Source organism: Urocampus carinirostris, chromosome 3 (genome assembly GCF_059441175.1).
Source record: "Urocampus carinirostris isolate Australia breed hairy pipefish chromosome 3, RoL_Ucar_1.0, whole genome shotgun sequence".
Taxonomy (NCBI): domain Eukaryota; kingdom Metazoa; phylum Chordata; class Actinopteri; order Syngnathiformes; family Syngnathidae; genus Urocampus; species Urocampus carinirostris.
In genome coordinates, this window is record NC_142351.1 from 21,790,095 (window position 1) to 21,814,345 (window position 24,251).

The 24,251-nt window shown below is 38.7% G+C and overlaps 1 protein-coding gene across 2 annotated transcripts; it reads left to right on the forward strand.

The window, feature by feature from the left end:
* The first annotated feature begins 1,074 nt into the window (after positions 1-1,074).
* Positions 1,075-24,110, forward strand: cdk16 (cyclin dependent kinase 16). Of its 2 annotated transcripts, none has more exons than XM_088331035.1 (17): positions 1,075-1,211; positions 4,891-5,097; positions 6,454-6,600; positions 7,120-7,238; positions 7,314-7,442; positions 9,159-9,215; positions 9,296-9,410; positions 10,635-10,729; positions 10,818-10,880; positions 10,953-11,076; positions 13,039-13,159; positions 13,243-13,340; positions 13,429-13,534; positions 14,601-14,643; positions 14,735-14,825; positions 15,395-15,460; positions 22,986-24,110. In XM_088331035.1, the coding sequence occupies exons 2-17, from the start codon at positions 4,980-4,982 to the stop codon at positions 23,084-23,086; spliced, it is 1,593 nt and encodes a 530-aa protein (XP_088187161.1). In that variant the 5' UTR covers positions 1,075-1,211; positions 4,891-4,979; the 3' UTR covers positions 23,087-24,110. The 2 variants fall into 2 exon arrangements, with proteins under 2 accessions (XP_088187161.1, XP_088187162.1); XM_088331036.1 differs by lacking the exon at positions 22,986-24,110 and adding an exon at positions 17,019-19,936.
* Positions 24,111-24,251: the final 141 nt, after the last annotated feature.

A 24,251-nucleotide genomic window follows, 5' to 3' on the forward strand; every position in this document is an offset into this window, starting at 1 on the left:
GACCCAATTTGGTTATGCTTTTGTCCCTCCAAATGAAACGGGACACAAGAAAGCGGCCATGTCACTTGGGTCAGGGTGACACAACACACTCTTGTTCAACATTAGGGGCCTGACAGCTTTCACTGGTTTACCCCTGCCGCATCATACAGGTGCCCTGCCCATCCCTTAGAACGCGTCTAAACATCCCACTATCCTTTTACAACACCTCTCCACTCATTCTTATCACCAACAAGAGCTCTAGCTTCCACTACATCTAGACCTTTCCTGCAGTGCATTCAAAACACCATCCATCCACGTCAATCGCGGCCTTCCTCTTGGTCTCCTTCCATTTACTTCTGCTCTGTAGATCCTCTTAGCCTAGATGGTAGTGTGCCGGCTTTGAGACTGGGAGGTCGCTGGTTCGCGCCTCGACCGACACATACCTAATTGGTATAATGGCGGCGCCCTCTGGCTGCGGCTGCACCGACTCGCTACAACGGGTCAGGTGTATCGACATTTCGTTCTGTGTACATTGTTACAAAGAATGACAATACAAAGGAAATTATTATAATTATTATAATTATTCAACATTCGCTCCTGATCCATCCTCTCCATGTGTCCAATCCAACCACGTATTCTCTTATCCACACGCTTGCTCAGTTCCACTCCTACTCCAGTTCTGTTTCTCACTATTTCATTTCTCAATATATCCTAACCTACTCCTCAAACACTTCATCTCAAAAACATTTGATTTTATTCTCAAATCTGCTTTCAGGCTCCAAGTCTTTGCACGATACAACACAGTCGGCACAATCACACTCTCATACAGTCCCCTCTTAACATCCATACTCATACTCTAGTTGCTCATCACTCTCCTCAGAGCACCCAAAACCTTGCTTCCTTGATTCACTCTGTGCAATACCTCACACTTAAGATGGGATGAATGTGTGATGATTTTACTTTTGAGAACGGTGTTAAAGTCATCTATAAATGTCTGACATCTTTCCATTGATCTGCAAATATTTAACTGCTAGGATTATTCGAACAGTATGCGAGAACGGGGCAAAACCCACGCGCGTGCACAAGAACCGGGGTGGGAGCGCGTGCGTGACGTCACTGATGTGCGAAGAAGCAACATGGCGGCAGATTACTGGGAGCAAGGAAAATCCTCAACACTGTCACACTGAACCGAGCCAAAGAGAAGTTGGGCGACGCCGGGACTGGCCCTCCCGGTGAGTAACCGAAGTCACGCTTACAGTACCGAGAGAAAGAAAAAACGCTCAAGCCGAGAGGCAACGTGAAACCGAAATACACACCGCTCCGCCTCCATTTAGAAAAGTCGAGGTGCAGCAAATAGACGACCCCACACTGTTCAGTTTGACGGGCGCAATCGAAACCATAACATAGTCACGTCCCTCGGTTAGCTCTCACCAGGGTTTGACAACTACACGCTGGGTTGTGGTTAAAATCACTAATTATACATTAGCTTGCTCGCTAGCCCTTCTCTGGCGTAGTAAGAATCTATATCAGTCATAACGCCCCTCTTGTATTCTGTACAATACAGTGCATCTCGTAAAGAAGCGTTCTCTAGGGGCCAAGATTATAGAATATACCCCCAAGAGGCATTGCGCCGTTGAGCCGATGCAGAAAAATATCAATATCCGGTGTGTATGCCGTTTAAACCTCGAGTTGTCCTCATTTAAAGGACCGTTTTCTAAATACTGCGTACCGGTATATGGAATGTGAATTAAAGCAACATACCACTGTTGGGACTAATCAAGGAAAAAGTCATAACATGTTTGAAAATATATATATTTTTTCTGGTCAATATTGACCCGAGGACAACAGTAGGGTTAAACTAAGCAGAACTTAATGCTGATGAGGATGATATTTTTTGGTATTCTGTTTATATAGAAAACAAAGCAGGATTCCAGTGGATCATTGAATTATTTTAAAAAGGCATCGATTCCATCCATCCATCCATTATATGCACCGCTTATCCTCACCAGGGTCGCGGGGGTGCTGGATCCCATCTCAGCTCTCCTCAGGCAGTGGGCAGGGGACACCCTGAACTGGTTGCCAGCCAGTTGCAGGGCACGCTGAGACTGACAACTCACTCGCTCATTCACACCTAGGGACAATTTGGACCGGCCAATAAATCTGACATGCACGATTTTGGAATGTGGAAGGAAACCGGAGTGCCCAGAGGAAACCCACGCAAGCTCGGGGAGAACATGCAAACCCCGTACAGAAAGACTGGTAGCTGGATTTGATACCATGACCTTAGAACTGTGCTGCGGACGCGCTAACCACTCAACCGCCGTGCTGCCCGCATTGAATTCATTATTCTAAAAATAAGGTCCTGATTGTCATTAAAATATCTTAAATCCAATCATTAAAAGTCTTAAACTGTGAAAACATTAATAAGATTTATATTTGTTCGAATTTGAAATATTAGATAACATCAATTTTTTTTTAGTAATTCACTGATTTACGTTCTTGGCAACATTGCGTGACCACAATAACGTTATCAGAAGTATCAAAGTAGTATCAAAAAGGTGATGTGGGTTTAGTCGGGCCTTTCAGAGCGGATGCATAGGTCTACCCACAATACACATAGCAACTTGAGACAGAGAAGATTACATAGGACTATGGTAATGTGTAAATTTAATGAGGAGTGGCTGTCCGAACGCTTTTCGCCATGGCTAAAAGCTGTGCCAGGTAATGTGCATGATGTATGGTGTGCAAAAAATATTTGTGTTTTTTTTGTTTTCTTTTGTTTCAATTGTGCGTGTGTTTTTTGGTGGACTTGGTCTTAAATTTGATTTCGAAAGGCATTATAAAGTCTTCAAAAGTCTTGAATTTAACTTAGGCTGTAGGAACCCTGCAAAGCTTAAGATGATGTGATGCATTTGTTCAATATGTTCTCTTATGTTTTAGGTTTCGTTCGCTCTTGTTAATTAACCATGCGGTAATAAGTTCATGTGTTACAACTTGAAAAAGGTAATGGGAGATCATACCTGAATTCTAAAACATACAAAATATGATAAATTGGTCCATGTTCTTTGCATAAACTCTTTACATAACTCATTGGTATATTCCAATTATTTTCCGAAATAATGCATTATGAAGACAGTCTGTCTTGTCTTTGATTTCTTGATCTCTGACGTAATATGAAGAACACCGGCACCCTAGCAAGCATGTCACCATATTGGTTTACATGTTAATAAGTCGAAAAGGTTTTGAGTCTTTTAAGCAAAGTTTTGGTAGTTTATGTAGAGCATGCCCAGGCGTTGTGTCACACGTGGCTAGCAGCCAAAATGGGGCGAACTGGCAAAAATGGCACACAGAAAGTGTGCTAACACAGCTGGGACACAGCAGGCTAGCCGGCTGCTAAAATTGGCAAACCGGGACCGATCAGTGGAAAAACGGGAGGCTGGCCTACCCAAAACATGCTGTAAGCAGCCAGGATAACTGGGAGTCTACAACAAAAACATGATTACTTCAAAAACAAACGCAGTCGTTAATATATCAAATGATCACGGCAGGCTAGCCAGATACTTTAGAGGGCAAATCGGGACCGATCCGCGGAAATAAACGGAGGCTGACCAATCAAAAATTTGCAGTAAGTAGCTTGTATGACTGGTAGCCAACAACAAAAAATAACTAGGTCAACAAACAAGAACCCAGCCGTAAATATTCACAGCAGGCTAGCCCGATACTATAAAGGCTGAATTGGGACCAATCAGAGGAAAAACTGGTCGGCTGGCTGACCAAAAACATGGAGTACGCAGACAGTATAACTAGGATCCAACAACGCAAAAAACAACAAACAAACCCGCCCGGGGAAAAAAACAATTAACACAGCACGCTAGTCTGCTACCCGGCTGCTAACCCCCAAAACAAGTCTTCTGCAATATATATTTTTTTTATATAATGCAGCCAGGACGATAAGGCGCACATAATTTACACTGTAGCAAGGGTTTTGTTTGCACATAAATAAATAAGTACCATATTTTTGTGCAATGGTTGATCAGTTGTAACATATCGCTGTTCACCATTGGAAAAAATTAGATGCAACGGGAATGAAAACCGGATCACGGCAGGGACAGCGTAATATCCTATTCAATAAACTTATAGGGATATAAACAATATAAAATAACGTATTACGTTTCATGTCATCATCCTACTAATTTTAGTCACAGTACCATGTTGTTGGTGTTATTGGAAGACTATTGTTAGACATTAAACCGGTCTTTGGTAGAAATGGTTAAGGATCACTGAAATTCAGTATTGTATCGCCGACTTGCAAAGTCTTTACAAAGCGCACGGAATTCTGGACTGAGTGAAGAGGAACGCATTGTGGGAAGTAATTTGGTCGTCCTGAAAGATATAAATAAACGCACTTATTTAACGTTTGTCACTTACAATGCTTAGTTTCAAGTAAGAATAAGTGATTTTTCTTTTACCGATTTTTAATTAGTTTTTGTTTTCTCATGTATCTAACATTTGTATCTGATGTCGTGACTAAACAGTGTTATGATAAGATAAGACCTATTGCCTTGTCCAATATCACTATGTCCATAGTAGGATTTGGTGCTATTACTGTCGCTGTCTGGGTTTGATCCCCTTGCCATCAGTGTTATGCAATTGTGATAAGTGATACATTTCGACTTGTTTTTTTGGGTGCGCCTTATAATCCAAAAAATACAGTACTTTCAAATGTTTGACGGTTCTTTGTACTGGCTTTACAACGTCATCACCTGCTCGTTGCATCCATTGTTGACGTATTTTGTTCGATAAAGCTGGTATTAAATTAGGAGGCTGATATGGATCTTTAGTTAAAATTTTCACTATGTCTGGGCTTCTGCACCTGTTACCACATAAAATTGTCATATTTGTTGTGCGCAGGTGTGTCGTCCACGCTGGCGGCCCCGCCTCACTCAGCTTCACGGCCCCACTCAGCTTCACGGCCCCACTCAGCTTCACGGCCCCCCCTAATGGAGAGGATGAGGAAGATCAAAAGGCAGCTTTCTCTCACCCTGGGAAGGGGAGCAGGTGGGGGAGGTGAGCGGACGGTGGCTGATCACCAGGAAATCACATCCCACAGTGACTCAGGTAATTATCCCTTTTAACATGCAGGACACTAATCATTACAAGAATTAAAAAAAAAAAACATATTTGGAGGTATATTAATGTCTTGCTGTATCGCGGTTTACCTATCCCAGTCTTTGCTACTTAATGAATTTTCATCGTAACATTGTGTTCTGCATTCTGATTGGCTAAACAGTTGCCCTGCCCTTTTTTCCGACTGTCCGCCTGCGCGGACTCTAGAGTCCTAGTTGGTTACATACGTAAAACCGCTTGACGAACCTATGTTTTTTATGCACACATTTTTTTCAATTTCAAGTTTCTTTAAAAGCCACCATGAACAAAACACTCTTAAATGACGAAAGTACAAAAAAAGGAAGATACTTTCTATTGCCAACAAAGTTAGACTTACATCCTGCGAAACGACCTCTGGAGCTGCTTGCTGCTCTTTGCCGCTCCGTAGCAGCTCCCTGGTGCTTTTCCAAAAATGTTGATAATGGAAAATATATATGTTTTCTGTTTTTAAGACAAACTGGACACATTGTAATGTCATGTCAAGTCATGAGTATTTGTATAGCCCTTAATCACAAGGAGTCTCGAAGGGCTGCACTACAGACTATTTATACACTATCCCCTGATCTTAAACCTACATGAGGGCAAAGAAAAACTCAAAAACCTCAACGTGAGGAAAATGAAGAAACCTTGGGAAGGGACCACACATGAGGTAGTCCCCCTTCCAGGATGACCAGGCTGCAACGGATGTTGCAATAACAAATAATACACAGATATTGTCAACATGAAATATAGGTCATTGATAAGCTGTAGAATAGAAGTGTTTTAAGCCTAGATTTAAACAGTTCTTTTGAGGTTGCAGATCGAAATTCAGCGTGCAGAGTGGCTCTCTTCTTGGCTCCTGGGATCACTAGGTGACCAGCATGTTTTCCATTGACCATAGATAGACACCGTATGTGTTGCCTTCCTTGTAAGCCCTATATAGATTTTGCAATTTTGCCGCTCCAGACATTTTTTTTGTCCAATATGGCCTTTTCAAAATGTTTGGTTGTCAGCCTCTGCTTCAGGAAAGTAAATGCAGTTTTCCATAACTTGCATTTAATGGCATGTGAAGTAAAAACATCTTGGCTTGAAATCAAAAGAGGATTTCTTTAAATTATAGACAGTACAGAAGTTTTTTATGTATAAAAAAAGTTCATAAATCAAGTTGGGATTGTTCCTTGTTTCAATTTATAATAAAATATATGAATAAAAGTTTCAACTTTGCGGTACGTTTTTGGAACGTTACCCCGGGAAAAACGAGGGATTATATTGTACTTGCACTTTATAACAATTTCTTACTTTTCTTTTTTTGTTTTTTTACCCTCTCAGAGGCTGGCACACTCCGTCCTACATCAGGGGGAGTTAAAGTCAGAGGCTCATCTTCATCAGTTCAGTCCCTCTTCCAGTCGTACAGCCGCCGACCTCGAGGTTTAGGACGCAGTCTGAGCTCATACTTGAACCACAGCAGCAGACTCGGTAGGACTTGCGCATGCAGAGTTGGAGCTGGACAAAATTGAACCAAATTAAAATTCTCAATACCTCCTACAAAAATAATCAGTCTTCCTTTTCTGTATATTTTTTTTTAACTTTGCATTTTTTCCTTCATTTCGCTATATGAAAAAAAAATATTAATAAATCACTACCATGGATAAATCACCTCGTCCAGCCTCATAAATAGATTTTTTAAAACTTCTGCTGCTAGATGTAATTGCACTTATTTTCATTCCGCTATTGTTACAATGCACTTTTCTTCATTGCATTATTATCATTATAACTTGGGCCAGTTTTTCTAAGAACTGTGTTGTAATATTTTTTGGGGCCTATTCACCCTAATAGCTTTTTATCTCATTTCTCTTCAAAGTTTCTATATTACATGTTTTACCCTGGAGTGTGTAATCTCGTTGCATACAATTTTTCACAACGTTGATATCAATGACAATAAAGATAACTAACTCTCAATCTCAATCTCTTTTCTGTCATCACACGTCCACGCAGAGATTGTCCATGAAGATGTAAAAATGAGCTCTGATGGGGAAAATGAGCCTACATCCTCCTCAGACGATGTCCAGAGTCCAGTCCGAGTTCGATTGAGACCCAAGAAGATATCCACTGAGGTAATTAACATATATGCACATTTGTAAATGATTACACTCTGTATTTCTGAGCACTTTTGTGTGTGCGTTTCTTAGGACATCAACAAGCGTTTGTCATTGCCTGCAGATATACGTCTTCCAGACGGCTACTTGGAAAAGTGCAACGTGATTGGTCCAGCTTTGTTTGAGCAGCCAATTAGCAGGCGGTTGCGTAGGGTCTCTCTGGTATGATTACATTGAGTTATGTGACTACAGACCAATGTTCCTTTAATTTTTTATGGGTCTGAGTGTTCACACAAAGTTTGTGGGCATAGCTTAGAACCACAGTTTGCAACATCAATCCTGCATGTGGCAACCAAATCACTGTCAAACACCAAAACACAAGATAAAATAAACATAATGATGTGTTTCCGGCAACACTATTTTTGGGTAATGCGCTTTTGGACAGGCTATACGGCCAAAATACTACTACTTTTACCTGATAATTCTATTATTTCCTCAACTCAACTTTATCTATAAAGCGCTTTAAAATAGCCATCGCTGAAGACAAAGTTCCGTACACAAATGGAACGTAAGTAACAAAAAAACCTTAAATAGCTTTTAAAACAATAAAAACACTTCAAAAGTATAGAAATAATAAAGCAGGAACAAAGTTTTATACTGAGTTGAAAGCCAAGGAATAAAACATTTGCAAAGTGAGTTTTTGTAAGAAGAAATTACTATGCAACCTACAATTTAAGAAAAATCTTATCTATTTTATGTAGTGTAACTTATGTTAACTGTCATCTTATAGTGGTTCAAATCTGCATCAGCCAAACTCAGGCGACACAACCGAAAAAAGTCAACTTTTTTTGTAACCAAGGTCAAGCAGAAATAAAATTCTGTAACACACTTTTACCTAAAGGCAGAAACTCACCAAAAGTTCATGCGTCCTCTGTTCCCTAGAAAATAAGTCTTTATTGTAATTGATTGCAATGAGCACTATTGATTGTCACTTAGTGTGAATATGATTAACAAACATTGTTTACAATGATATTAGATATGGCAATGCATGATAATCATGTAATAAAAGATTTAAAATTTAAAAAAAAAAGAACGAAGATAAGAATAAACAAATAACAGGACAGATGGGTAGTGGTTGTTTACTGGCCTAAATTCTATGTACAGTACATTAGAAAATAGTGCATTGACATTAGCAGTGACATTGTGCAAAAATAAGAGTTAATTTATGTAGATGAATATACATTTTCTCTTTATCATTATCTCCAGTACTGCAGCAATGACATCTCCACGCTTCCCTTTTGTTGGGTTTCAATGATCATTTCAATCAAATTGATCCAAAAAATATGGGGTCATTAATCAAATCTGCTATTAATATTCTCATTTTGGACTATTAATCACACCAGATTATAAATCGCAGCTAGTGCATATTTAAAGGAAAAAACATTCTGTACATACTAAAGACGCGCCTGACTGTAAGCCGTATGTGCCCACATTGAAACATTAGCTATTTACAAAGAAAAACGGTACACAGAAAGAGTTTTTACAATATACGGTACCTCAACTTCTGCCTGCTAGCAGGCTGCTGACCTATAGGTAAACGAATACATATCTGTACGATTTTACCAGTCACGGAAATACGTCATGCCACATATCATTTATATATCACAATATGATGACCATATCAAGATATATTCATCACAGACAGATCACAATCAGTCTGAAACAAGTTATCCGAAAGCTTAGGGAAAAAGTCGCGGCTTATGGTTCAAATTTTAGGGTACATTGATTTCAAATGGTCTTTCTTCAGTCTGTTTCTCATGAGAACACATGTCTATCTCCCTTCCTCTACTGTATTTTCTTGTTGGCGCACATTTTGGAGGTACTGTTGCTGAAGATCATTTATGGTTGTTGTTGTTATTTCTGTCCTTTTGCGTGCAGTCAGAGATTGGTTTCGGCAAATTGGAGACTTACATCAAACTAGACAAACTGGGAGAGGTAAGCACTACTACATGTCTTTCAATTTTTAGAATGTCTTATTGTCTGGTCATCTCAATCATTGATGTGTGTGTCTCCAGGGAACCTATGCGACTGTGTATAAAGGCCGAAGTAAGCTGACAGACAATTTGGTGGCTTTGAAGGAAATTCGTCTGGAGCATGAAGAAGGAGCTCCATGTACAGCTATCAGAGAAGGTGCATACCGGTTTTGTGTAAACTGCACACTTTAAAATACTTTTTTTTTTGTAAACGTCCAATTTTGGATATAAATAGTCAGTGGGACAACGTTCTGTCATGCATTGTAAAAAAAAAATTAATTATTCAATAAAATACATTAATACCGTTTAAATATACATTGGGTTATAAGCAGGTTATTTACTAAAATAAAATTCCACAGCGTGGCAGCAACATTGGTCTTCAATGTTAATTTAATGATGGTGTGCTATAATTTTTTTCATTTATTCCAGTTAGTCACTTTTAAAAAGTTTATTTTGAAATGCTATTGAAGCTTAAAGGTGGGATGTGTTGTTTGAAGAGTCCTTAAAAAGTTGAAAGTACAATATTTTCTGTATTAGGTATTTGTTATCAATGTACAAGGTTAAAGAGCCATAGTGTTTTCCCATCTAGCCCATCTGCTTTTATCTTGCCTTTATTGGAGCTGTTCGGGTCTCACAACAAAATAGGAAATAGCAAAGGTAGGGAGGGGGTGGAGAGTGATTTCATGTTCGTGCTCGCAGTTTACTGCTAGTGTAGCATTAAAATTGTGAAAATAGGGAAAATACTGTTAATTTCAGTAAAAACGCCAAACCTCCAAAAAGATGAAAAAGGAAAAGAATATTCGAGCGCGTCTAAAATATGCACACGCTTGTGTTTGCCACAAAAGCAGCTTTACAGAGGCTGCACTGATTTGAGCCAGAAGATGGCTTCAGCAAGTTGACAATTTTCAAATTCCAGACAGTACCTATAAAAAGTCCCACTTAATCAAGTTAAATAACAGTAAGGCTTAGCGACCCGTGTGATGCATTTTATAAAATGTGTATTGTTTAATAGACACTCAAAATAAGTAGAGAAGACATCAAGGATTTTTTAACTTGCATGGAAAACATGAGAGGAGTGTAGAAAAAAACCCTTACAATGCCGAAAACCCAATCAGTTCTAAAAGCCATCCCCTGAGCCCTTACATTTTGTTAGACCTCCTAGGGTACAAAAAGCAAAACAGTCCTAAGGGGTGCGGGAATCAAATAACAGCGACATTAATGGCCAATAGTGTCAATGATGCAAACCGTGGTGCATTATAGTCAAAATAACTAACATCAATGAGGTATAATAAACTAAATAATGAACTGGCATCTTACACAATCTCTTTTGCAGTTATTCAATATTAAAAAACAAATAAACTCATGTGATTGTCTGTAACAGTGTCTCTGCTGAAGGATTTGAAACATGCCAACATTGTGACGCTTCACGACATCATCCACACACAGAAGTCCCTCACGCTGGTCTTCGAGTACTTGGTGAGACATTAACACATTTTTGTATAAATATATATATAATCGTTTAAGCAGGTATACATTACATTGAGAACATTTCTTGTGTTTTTAGGACAAAGATTTGAAACAGTACCTGGATGACTGCGGCAATGTAATCCACATGCACAATGTCCAAGTGCGTCTCTCTAGTCCTTTTTTATTGTTTACAGTTTGGTACGGTACTCTGACTTATTATTTTTGTTCTCAGCTTTTCCTCTTTCAGTTACTGCGAGGTTTAGCCTACTGTCACTGCAGAAAAGTTCTTCATCGAGACCTCAAACCACAAAACCTGCTGATCAACGAGCGGGGAGAACTGAAATTGGCAGACTTTGGTTAGAACTTGGGTCTTTGTACTTCTTTGATTTTCCGAAGGGCTTATTGTGTTGTTTTAATAGCCAATTAATATACATACTTATATTTTGTATAAAGGATTCTAGTATTTTTTTGTTTTATATTGGCTCACTCTATTATCCTTTTTTTTTAATGGAAGACCAATCCTCCCCTTGTGGAGAGAAATAATTGTGTAGATAGATTAAAAACCTACAAATATATGCCATAGAAATGAACACAGAGATAAATTACATAATATGTCAAAATAAGGCACAATGCTTTGTTTCGTTTATGCATTTTATCATTTATTTTTGTGTTTATTTTTGTCATGTATTTTGTCTTCGCTCACCTTTTGGTTGATGAGTGATGAGAGAATCAGCTATTGGTGAACAGCTTAGGAAACTGGGCATTTTCCTCATTTGAATAACATTTTGTTGTGATTAAATACACACTAAAATACTTTAAAAAAAAATGCTGAAATAAATTAATACACTGATTTATTCACAAATAAATTAATTAATGAGATGGCCCATTAAACCACATTGTTTGATTTTATAATAATTTATTTTCTAATGAGAGTGGAAAAGAAGTATTTGGGCACATACAAGCAAGCAAAATTTCTGGTTGTCAAAAAGGTTTAACTTCTAACAAGGCTCCACTTGATACCTGTATTAACTCATTATTGGTTTAAAAGACACCTGTCCATAGCCTCAGTCAGTCACATTCCAAACTCCACTATGGCAGAGACCAGAGAGCTGTCGAAGGACACCAGAGACACAATTCTAGACCTGCACTAGGCTGGGAAGACTGAAAATGCAAAAGGTATAAAGCTTGGTGAAAATAAATCAGCTGTGGGAGCAATTATTGGAAAATGGAAAGCATACAAGACCACTGATAAACTCCCCCAATCTGGGGCTCCATGCAGAACCTATTCCGTGGCGTCAAAATGATAACAAGAACGGTGTGGTTTTGAGGGGACCTAGTGAATGATCTACAGACAGCTGGGACCACAATAACAAAGGCTATTATCAGTAACACGGCCAGGAACTCAAATCCTGCACTGCCAGACGTAATCCCCCATTAGAAGTTGGTACACGTCCAGGCTCGTCTGTGGTTCACTAAAGAGCATTTGGATGATCCAGAAGAGGACCGAGAGAATGTTATGGTCAGATGAAACTTAAATACAACTTTTTGTTAGAAACACATGTTTGCGTGTTTCGAGTAGAAAGAAATACTGAATTGCATCTGAATCACACCATATCCACTGTGAAGCATGGGGCTGGAAACATTCTTTGGGGCTGTCATTCTTCAAAAAAAAACAGGATGAGTTGAAAGATTTTTAGTAAAAAATCTCCATCAGCAAGGTCATTGAAGATGAGACGTAGCAGGGTCTCTTAGTATGACAATGATCCCAAACACAGCCAGGGCAAAAAAGGCGTACCCTTGTAAGAAGCCTTTCGAGGTCCTTGAGTAGCCTAGCCAGTCTCCAGATCTCAACCCTGTAGAAAATCTGTGGAGGAAGTTGAAAGTCCGTGTTGCCGAACAACAACCCCAAACATCACTGCTGTAGAGGAGATCATCACGGACGAGTGGACCAAACTACCAGCAACAGTGTGTGAAAAGCTTGTGAAGAGTTGCAGAAAACGTTTGGCCTCTGTTATTGTCAACAAAGGGTAGTTATTGAGATCTACATTTAGTACCGACCAGATACTTATTTTTCAACATGATTTTTACATAAATTATTGAAAGAATCAAACCATGTGATTTTTTTTTTCTCCCACACTCGATCTCATGGTTGAGGTTTACCCATGTTGATGATTACAAGCCACTAATATTTTCAAGATGGGAGACATTGCACAATTACTTTTATTTTTTTTATCCATACAGTTGTTTATTTGATGCTCAATTTGTTTTGTTTATGGTTGTGTTTGTGTTTCAATTGCCCGCATTATTTTGTGTTGCAGGTTTGGCCCGGGCCAAGTCGATCCCAACCAAGACGTACTCCAATGAGGTGGTAACCCTGTGGTACCGCCCACCCGACATCCTTCTCGGCAGCACTGACTACTCAACACACATTGACATGTGGTTTGTAACTATGACTATCTAGCGTTTGTCTTTTCTTAGGCGGGCTGTTGTCTCACCTTTTGTGTGCGTTTTTGTTTACGTAGGGGGGTAGGATGTATCTTGTATGAAATGACTACAGGTCGGCCATTATTTCCTGGCTCAACAGTGGAGGAAGAGCTTCACTTCATCTTCAAGTTATTAGGTGAGAAGAAAGTTTCTGATGCAGTTGATCAGGTACAACACAAACACTTTTGACACTATCTGGTTTGTTTTGTTTTTTAATTTGAAAGGAACGCCAACTGAAGAAAGCTGGCCAGGAATTGGTTCCAACGAAGAATTTGTGGCAGCAAATTATCCTCAATACCCTCCAGAGGACCTGGGCGATCACACACCCCGGTAATACTTTACTACCAGTGTCTGAAACTCGTGACAAAATGTTACCGGACACCAGTCCGGCATGAAGTTGCCTGCCCCATTTTTCACAACTTGAAACACAATAAGACGACTAATCGCAAAAAAACAAAACCATTGTTGCAAAGTATTACGGGTTGATAATCAGAATATTTAACGGAACAACACTTTAAAATTAAGTTGATTATAAATCTACTTATAACATTCATTGCGTGTACATGACATCACTGTTTTCCATCTGGCATCATTATGTACCTGTTTTCACTCATCTTCATTCATGCAATATTTGCGTTGCGTCGTCTGCTACAAGCCATTGAACTCCTCTTTCCAGGTTGCTTTTAATGTACGTTTACGTTTTGTAGCGTCATAAATTTTGTTGGCTTCTTTTGAATATTTCTTCTGCGGTTGAGGTTTTGGCTTTATTCTTAACCACTTATCCATTTTTCTTGTGTTCTCTGCGTCTACTTTGGAAAATGATATGCAAATGCATGACCTTATAACGCTGTGGTAAGCCCGGAAGCAAGAAGTTATTAGATGCAGTCTTCTGATCGGCTGCCGAGTATGCAAATTTCTAAACGAACCAAAGTTCCGAAATTCCAAACTGAACGAGGATTTAAAAATCGGAATAAAGCAAACTTTTTTTTTTCCCCCCTTGAAAAAGTTGTCGGCCACCCGGGCGGAGATGTTTTGTAAGTTGTACGCCCGACCTAAAAGATGCACGCCCCTGGCGTCCGGGCAGACATTATTTCAGACACTGTTACTACTATATGATGCTCGACCATATTTCTGAATTATTCTACAACATAGAGTAACACGAGCAAGCATTTGAACCCCAACCCTCCCCCCCACACCCAATCCTTTTTAATAAACGAAATTAAGGTACAACACACTTTCCATTTAAAAGTCATGGCCCAATTGAATAAAGATGGAGAAATGTACCACTTAAGTACAATTAGGTACAAATATTCTGACTACGGTATGGATTGTGTGTTGGCAGAATCACAAATGAGAACAATATTGCTACACAGCATCACAAGTGATTTGTTTTCAGGCTCAACAGCAATGGTGTCCTCCTGTTGTCAAAGTTCTTGCAGGTCTGTGAACACCTCATGCACACACTGATTATCAATAGTGTGTGTTGTTACAGACAGAGTAACGGTGTTGTGTTGTTATGCTTTTGTGTAGTTTGAAGGAAAGAAAAGGACTTCAGCAGCAGAGGCCATGAAGCATTGTTACTTCAGTAACCTCGGAAAGAAAGTGTGTGCACTTCCTGACAGTAAGTATTGCTATACCATAGGTTCCCAAGTAGGTGAACAATGCATGCAAATTATATGAAAAAAAATGGCATTTTGATTTTTTGGGATTTTCTTTTTTTTTAACCCTTCTGTATGTTTAGTTTTTTGTCTATTTTTTTTTTCTTGCATTGGCCCACAAAGCAATGGCTCTATATTGATACTACCACCAGTGCATACCATACTACTGATCATCTTATCCCTTGGGATAACTAGCACCCGCTGGGATATCCAATCTTGTTTTTTAATGGTTTTGTCCCTTTTCTGTCTTGTACTCAATTGTCTACTCCTCCCTTCTCTTTTTAGACAAAGACGTTAAAAATGGCCTCTCCATTTATATTTTAGCTGTGGCAGATTGCTATTTTTTGCTGGCAGCCAAATCATAGTACAAGAAATATGCAGCAGTTATTAGAACAAGCAAGATTTTTTAAAATTCCCGGTAAAACATCAAACCTGTAATAAGCGTATACCTACTGGTAAAAAAAATAGAAGTAATAATAATAGTAATACAATTTGGAAAAGGGTATTTTTTCACTCTTGATGTTTATTGCAGCAACGTCCATCTTTTCTCTGCCGGAGATTCAACTGGTACGAGAAACTAAGAGATCAACAGATCAAGGTATTGGTCACATATATTTAATGTTGTTACTCTTAATCGATTATGTACACAACTCAATTCCACCTTAAACGGACAGTGTCTACTATTTGACTACTAAATGTTGGTGTGTAGTGCAACCAAAAAACTGTGCTAAAAAGTACATGGAAGAATGCAAACATTGCCTGGACTTTTTTGGTTTCTTTTATTTATTTTTAAAAGTAAATATAGCGGCAAAATGGCGGACATTAATGCGAGTTACCCCTCTTGACCTCATGTATTTGAAAAACAAATTCATGTTTATGAGATAGTTCATGTAGTTTTGTCTATTTTTAAAATCTGTATTTTCTGCACTATAAGGTGCACCCTCATCATATTCCTCTGCGAACCATTTGTTTCACCTGTGTGTCTAATATATATATATATATATATATATGGTACATAAAATCAACACTACAGTAAGAAAACTCGACCTCAAAGCTTCAAAACAAAATCAGATTTCCAGTCTATAAGGTGCACTGGATTATAAGGCGCACTTTCGAACTCCTGGCAATTTTTTTTTTTTTTTTTTTTTTTTAGGTACACCTTGTAGTTTGGAAAATACAGTATATTATGATATATCCTGTAATAAATTGAGGTTTTTTTATATGATACACACATATCAGGACCAAATTTAAGTTGGCGGGCTTAAAAATCTCACCTTTAGGAAAAATTCACCGTTCTGAAATTCAAAAGGGGTGACCTATGTGAATTGTATAAATCTAAGGAGAAGATGTTTGAATGTGGGTTAAGGGAGTATTGCGAGATTTCCCAGAGTGAATCGGGCATTGAGGTGGTGCGTTTGAGTTCAAATCTGTGTAGTTCATGCGGGCAGGCGTATTATATTTATTTCTGTGGAACGCACATTTGATTTTCTCATCATCACACAATTTTTATTCACGGTACCAGAGACTAATGTTAGAGGATGGTGAAAACGGAAAGTTGTCCTGAATGATAATAGTGCTGTATCCGAGTCAGATCAGGATGCTCTTTCTGCTACTGTTAACTATGGAAACCAGTGCTATCTCTGTTTCATGCGGGTGAGAAAACCGTTTTGAGTTTTTCCCTTGCTCTCATGTAGGTTTTAAATCAGGGGATGGTGTAATAATAGTCTGTACAGATGTTTCAGACTTCTTGTAATTTAGGGCTATACAAATAAACATGATGACTTGACTGAATGATATAAATAAATGCGAAAAAGCACGACGGAATCCACTCTTTGTTGTATCTTATGATGAATCAAACTTTGAAGGACATGAAACGAATACATGAAAAATGTTATGTTGGTATCGTGTACATAGTTGATAAATTATTCAAATCATAGCTACATGTGTTAGTTTCAATGTTTAGTTTGAGTTAAGAAAAAGTCAAACATAATTTCATACTGATTTTTAATTTGAAAAATTAGGGTTGTGCGTTATACACACATAAATACGGTATTTTCTCTTCTAATTTTTTTAAGCCTTGACCCATTTTCATGCCTGAGTTGGGCAACATTTTCGAAATTTTAAAAAAATTGTTATGTGTTTTCCTTTTTAATCAGTAAACAGTCTAAGCAGAAGGCGGAGTCTCCTCTTGTAAGATGGCAGTGATGCAAAGACTTGCATGCTGACGCCATCGTGAATGAAAGACCACTCGGGAGACACGACATTGTTTTCGTGGCAACAGGTCTTCCATTTTTACCAACATCCCGTCTGCTATGAGGTCAGTGGAAAGTTCCGACTGCCTCATCGGTGACCTCTTAGCTGTTGGGAGCGGAAACGTTTGCACTGGAAGAGTAACGGAAGTAGTGCTTTCTTCCGGAAAGCCATGTTTGCGCGTGCGGCTGTGGAGCAATGTTTGTGTTTAGAACTGTAAATAATCACATGATACACTTGCCTGTCCCGTTCATTAGGGACGCCTCCAAAAGCTGTCTTTGGTACATTGTTTTTTTATTTTTTTTATTTGCAGAACTGAAAACTTGATTCACACTGCCAGCAACAAAAGGTTAACATTTTGACTGTGATTTTTGTTTTTTTGCGCTTGTATGACTCCTGAAATTTTGTCACCAACATATTTTGCCATTGGGCTACATTTAAGTGTCGTTGTGTCAGAACAAATAAATGACAATACGTAATATTTGACCACTAGATGGCACTCTATTGTCCAATGCAAACGAAAACCAGTGCCGGAGAGCACAGCATAGCATCTAGTTGGCAGACAAACATGTGGGTGACCATAAGGATTTCACTATGTACAAGAAATACAAATTTATCAACCTATAATTTTTTTTTAATTAAAAAAATTACATTTGTATGAAGTTCTGTTAGCCTAGTATTCAATTTTTTTACTAAATGAAAGTTTTTTTTTACCACTAGGAGATGCTACATATTACACACTGTCCTTTTAAAAACAGGGACCCATTATATTATTTTACCTTAATAATGAAAAGAAAATATAATACCACTAAAATACAGTTACAGTAATGCTATAATACTACCACAGAAATGCTACAAAAACTACTACAGTAATGCAACAAAAACTGCTCCTACAGAAAATACTACAAAAATATTACCTGGTAACATTACAAAAAAATAAATAAATACTACAAAAATACTACTTCAATGCTATAAAAACAAATATCAAATTAAGTGCTGAAAAAACACACTTATATAATCTAGCCTTAATTCGGGAAAAAAAAGAATACTATAGAAAATCCACTAAAATACCGTATTACTATAATGTAAAAATACTACTTTAAAAATACTACAAAAAACTCCTAAGTAATGCAGCAAAAATACTACTACAGAAATATTCCCTGCTACGTTTACAAAAAAACTATGTAAATACGACAGTTATGCTCCAAAAATACAATACAAGGAAACTTTTAGCCATCCAAGATTCAAGCCGATTGGCCATTCAATTAAAAAAAAAAAAAAAAAACTACAAATGCTTCCCGCACCACGGAGGAATGTTTCAGACAGTCAAGATTCACGCCAATTGGCCAGCACCTCTTGACTTAACATGTCCAAAGCCAATCGGCCAATTCTCATCATAGCGTCTTTAATACTGTATAGTGACCAGACACCTGCTATGTTTTCCTCTGCATCTTGCTGAAAGTAATTTCTATACTGCAAAACTAAATGCCTGAAATTCAATTTTTTTGCTTATATTGAGTGTTTCAAAACCAATTCAATAAAACTTTTAATTAAAAAACAAGTATAAAACGAAATACAACATATAGATATCTGCATGTAGAATTATTCCTAAATGCAAATGAGAAAATTTGGATAAGTCTACAGGCCCCTGGACAAAGTTCTAAACCTTTGTCGTGCCGCCAAAGCGGTGCACCTGCCGAACCCTTTGTTCTCTCTCTCTCATTCTCTCTTTCTCATTTAGCAGGGCTTTAATCAAGGTGCGGCAAAAAACATAAACTGAGGTACATAATGTAAAAAAAAAAAAAAAGATCAAATGAAATAATAAAAATTTATTTTACCTTTTTGCCTTGCGTTTCTTAAAAAATGATCAAACGATGCCAGTTTTTGATTATCTGCGAGAGGTAGACGTAACGATAGCCTGACTTGTCAACACTTTTCCCGGGTGATTCCTTTCCACAAAATCTGTTACTCCATGGAATCTTGCCAATACGTAGTTGATTTGGGCCGGTTGAACGATGGCTGCCTCCCCCTCACCGCTTTCTGGCTGGAACTCCTCCTTCTCCTCGTCTTTGAACTCTGAACTGTGACGGTGACACGTAAAGATTGCTGGTAGCACGCGCAGTGCGTTCCCAGGCAAAATTTAAGCGATAGCCACTTTGTTAACATTCGGGAAACTCTGGAAGCGGCTAATAGCAGCGCGTACTTTAATGTAACTAAATATTTTCCTGTTCAGGTACTCTGTAACCTGAGACTTTCGTATGTAGAGGCATTCATCAGTAGAGGTACCACTGTACTGGGTTTTGATTTTCTCGCTCCCTCTCTCCCCCTTTCTCACTCTCACACTCTCAAGTCGGCAAGTTCGGATTATCACTTTTAGCGGGTAGTTTTGGTCACTATTAACCTAAAAACCTGAGGTATAGCTGTGTATAATTGGGTTTTTAGAGACCTTACAAGTAAATGTCGCAATTGACATTGTAACCAAACTCTTGTGGTGTGAACAAGTTTTCATTTCAAGTTTGCTAGACATTCAAGTTTCTAGATCAGGTCTGGGCAAATTTTCTTATTCAAGAACCCCATGTTAAAAATGTATACATTTGTTTATTTTAATGAGACCACATCAATTCTCTTGTCCCATTTGCTTAGCTATGCATCATTTCATTGTAATAAAGTCATAAATGATGACATTGAAATAGTTAAGTGTATATGTATACTTAATATTTTGTCAGCAATAAATACATAATGAGAATGAAAAGAATAAATACTGTAGTTTTCAGTAAGAATTTAATGTTTAAAACAAGTATTTTTGGACTGTTGATTTATGTCAATGCTTCGGAAGAATTGTTGGGTACTGTATATATTTTGCCCATCCCTCTTCCAGATTACTGCCGGGCGTCCCTAATAAACCGACCGGACATTGCTCATCTCTGATTGGTCAGCTAACGAACCGGCGGGCAGTTCAATCCACTCACAGAATGTCCGACACTAACACTAGATTGCCGTGTTCAGTTTGCTGTTTCATGAATACGGTTATTATACGGTTATTTATACGGACCCGGCGCTCGAGAAAATGGGCTGTGTTTCATCGGTGCTGATCAAAAAAAGAACGGTTTGGCTCATGCTGGACAAGATTTCAGTTGACAAAATGTGAAGGCAACACGGGCTGAGCCAACTTGATCATGTGACTGTTGAATGTAGTATTGTTGGCTGAGTTTACATTTTATTTGGTTATTGAGTAAAGCAGAGGACTGCTTTTTTTGGCAAAGGTTTTTTTTTTTTTCGTTTGCACAAGAAGGGAACCCCCTTTTTTGCAGTCTCCTGTTATGTTTTTCTCCTATTTGATTTGTAAACATTTTTATTTAATGTTTTCAGAGCCGATTCTTTTTTTTTTCCCACGTCTTCAGTAAACGACACCAAAGCTCTCTGCAATATAGCGCAATGCATGATGGGACTTGTCCTTCCAGCGTCTTCTCGTGTTGTACCCGCAATATTTACACCACCAAATATTAAAGTTTTTATTTATTCTCAACGCTGTGGCTCATTGTTTTTTTTGTTTTCAGGAGCTCATGTATCATCTAACATTGGACCGTTGTTAAAAGGACTGTGTGTATGATTTTGCGCCTCCTAATTTTTAGGAAAAAAAAACGTTTTTTAATTTGGATAAGCAAAAATAAATGAACCTTCATATAAAAGTGCTTTTTAAAAAACGTTTTCTTGTTTTGACACAGTGGACTATAATATCTTACTAGAACTGTTGGAAAAATGGATTGGTCTCTCAGGAACCGTCCTCTTATGGTTCAGATCCTACTTCTCAGGATGCACTGTGTTAAATATGGTGAAATGATATCTTAGCCCTTTAGTGTTACCCTTGGTGTTCCGCAGAGTTTAGTATTTGGTCCCCTTCTTTTCAGCATTTACATGCTTCTGTTAGGTGATATTATTCGCAAGTATGATATTAGTTTCCATTGTTACTTCCCGTCTCGATTAATGTAATGCACTACTCTCCGGTCTCCCGAAGTCCAAAATCAAGAGCCTTCAGCTGGTACAAAATGCTGCAGCGAGGCTTTTAACTAAGACAAGAAAGTTTGATCACATTACCCTGATTTAGGCTAACCTGTTAGCTTAAGATGTGATTTTAAGGTTCTCTTGGTAATATATAAAATCATGCATGGACTTGCTCCCTCATATCTTTCAGATTTAATTTCCCCCTATGTTCCGTTCCGGATCCTTCGCTCTGAAAACGCTGGTCTACTAGTGATCCCAAGAGCCAAGAAGAGATCCGCAGGTTCGAGAGCGTTCTCCATCCGGGCCCCGGTGCTGTGGAATGCTCTTCCCCCTGAGAATCGATCTGGAACCTCAGTGGAAATGTTCAAATCCAAGCTTAAAACACACTTCTACTCTATAGTATATCTCATCTCATCTCATTAGCTGCACCGCTTATCCTCAGTAGGGTCGCGGGGGTGCTGGAGCCCATCCCAGCAATCATCGGGCAGTGGGCAGGGGACACACTGAACTGGTTGCCAGCCAATCGCAGGGCACACGGGGACAGACAACTCACTCGCTCATTCACACCTAGGGACAATTTGGACCGGCCAATTCACCTGAAATGCATGTTTTTGGAATGTGGGAGGAAACCGGAGTGCCCGGAGGAAACCCACGCAAGCACGGGGAGAACATACAAACTCCGCACAGGAAGTCTGGAGCTGGATTTGAACCCACGCAGGAGGTTCCCAAGACTGAACTGTGCCGCACATGCGCTAACCACTGCGCCGCCGTGCTGCCTCTATAGTATATGAATAACCTATCTGCAGCCCTTTGAGATTCTTTGTGATTAAGGGCTATACAAATAGACTTGACTTGTTTTCTTTTTTCCATTCTTTTCATTTTCCCTTTTTCCTTTCATGTTTTCCTTTTGTCTTTTTGTTCTTTTTATCATTCTTTTTTCCTGTTATGTCTTTTTTTCTTTTCTATTCCTCCTTTTTTCTTTTTCTTTTTTCTTTCTGTGCAAAAATAAAATAAACATTGTGCGGATTGGTCATTTTCAGTCTCCAGGCTTTGGAATCTTGTTTTTGCTTGCTCTACACAGTACGGTGACATTGAGTGGTCAAATATTACACACTAAGGAATTCAATGAAAAAAATGTATCGTCTGCTGTGTTCATTCAAATGAATGGCTGCTGGGAATCGCAAAATGAGAAGGAAAAGGAGCCTTCGCTCAGAAAATGCTAGTTTACTCATGATGCCAAGAGCCAAGAAAAAATCTGAGGTTTCAAGAGCGTTCTCCGTTTGAGCCCCGGTGCTTAGCTCTCTTAGATATTATTTGCAGCCTTCATGTAAGTGTTCGAATGGACTCTTAAAACACACTTCATATTATGTAGCTTATGAGTGATGTTGACCTCATATATTGGATGAGTTTGGTTTGGTCGAGCCATTGTAGCAGCACTTAGACCTGATGTTTGCCATCATCTAGAACCTGCTGCATCGGTCAAGATTTTAGTGCAGGTAGCGGTCAACTAGACATTTTATTACCTATAATAAATGTTGATGTCTGTTTATTGTCAGTTAATGTCATTGCAGCAGCCATTGCAGGCTGCACATCCTGAAAGGGGGATTACCTCGTTTGCGGCCCTTTCCCAAGGTTTCTTCATTTTTCTCATCCTGGGGTTTTTAGGTTTCAGACAGGGTTGAGAAAGTTACTTTAAAAATACGGTCTGATCTAGTTACCTGTTGAAAAATGTCATCAGTAACTTAATCCAAAGACTATTATATTGCAGTCATGTAACTTGTTAGCGGAAGGCTGTGACCCTAGTGGCGACCAAGTCGGTATCAAGAGTGAGTTGTTGTTGTCCAACATGTAGTGTGTTTGTGCATGCATAGCCTGGCGGTGCCCATCCTTTTCCAGACAATTTCCTTTGGGGCGAGAACACATAGCACTGGGTTCCATGCTCACCAGTAGCAGGGGAAGCCTCCTGATCTGACTGACGGATACTTCAGTGGTATGGTCTCGTTGCAACATCATCAGGACTGATCAAGATGATTCTCCAGGGCAAGAGTAGAGGAAGACCGAAAAAGAACTGGGTAGACAACATTAAAGAATGGACTGGTGCCAACTTTACTATGACCCAAGAGCAGACCAGGAACCGTCAACATTGGAGAAAGCTGTCGTCATTGGTGCCCAGAGGACCCATATGGTTAAGGGATCCGTAAACTGTGAATGTTACTTAATTACTTTCAATTACTTTTATAGTATTTCAATACCAACTATGCTAATTAAAGACAAAATAAACTAAATATAAATAAAATTACAAAATTGTCTTTCAGATAAATTAACAATGCAACTTTGAAAAAGAAATGGAGGAAACAAATGTCAGGTAGTTGCTTGTATTCTCCACAAAAATGCTCCGATTTTAACCACGTAGTATATAGTGCATTGAGCAAAAATACAACTTTCTCTTTCCCAAGGCAGTTTTAATTTACATTTGGAGCACATTGAGAACACAATAATGTTTTGAACACACCAAGTGTTCACTTTTCCAACAAACTGGGTTGTTTTGTTATCTCTCTGTCTCACTTCTGTTAGTAATAGTAATCATGATGACACATTTTATCAGTGGATTATGTAAATGTGTGACACGTGAATGAGTGCATGAAGTGAATGAATGGATGCTTAAAAGGATGCTATGGAAGAGGGAATATGCCCCCCAGACATTTATTTGCATTAATCAGTTCATTTTATGTTTTTTGATTTATATATTCGTTCATACTTGTTTGTTGATGTTGTCTCGTTAGGTGCACTTTAATTATATGGCACTTGCAAGGTTTTTGATCATCTAGTCATGTTTTGTTCTCAGGCACCTGGGGAAGCTGCAGGGGGACCTGAGAGTGAGCGTGTGTGTGTGTGTGTGACTGAGACTGCAGACACAAAGAGAAGCGCAAATGGACATTGTGAATGTAAACAAAACTAATGCAGATGAAGAAAATAAAAAGAGAGTTGCAAACGATGCACACTGGAATTTATCCTTGTCCCCTGAAGTGTGCAACAGGAATATACTTTTAGATAAGTTTGTAATGCTTAAGTCATCCTTGTTTTTACAGAATTTACCTGTAATGTGACTACGTCCTTTTTCTAGAACTAAAACGGAT

Bases quoted from the DNA above. Each gene is read 5' to 3' on its own strand.
- cdk16 (XM_088331035.1), top strand. From the start codon at position 4,980: ATGGAGAGGATGAGGAAGATCAAAAGGCAGCTTTCTCTCACCCTGGGA. The intron at 6,601-7,119 runs GTAGGACTTGCG...ACGTCCACGCAG, and splicing joins GAACCACAGCAGCAGACTCG to AGATTGTCCATGAAGATGTA. The intron at 7,239-7,313 runs GTAATTAACATA...TGCGTTTCTTAG, and splicing joins CCAAGAAGATATCCACTGAG to GACATCAACAAGCGTTTGTC.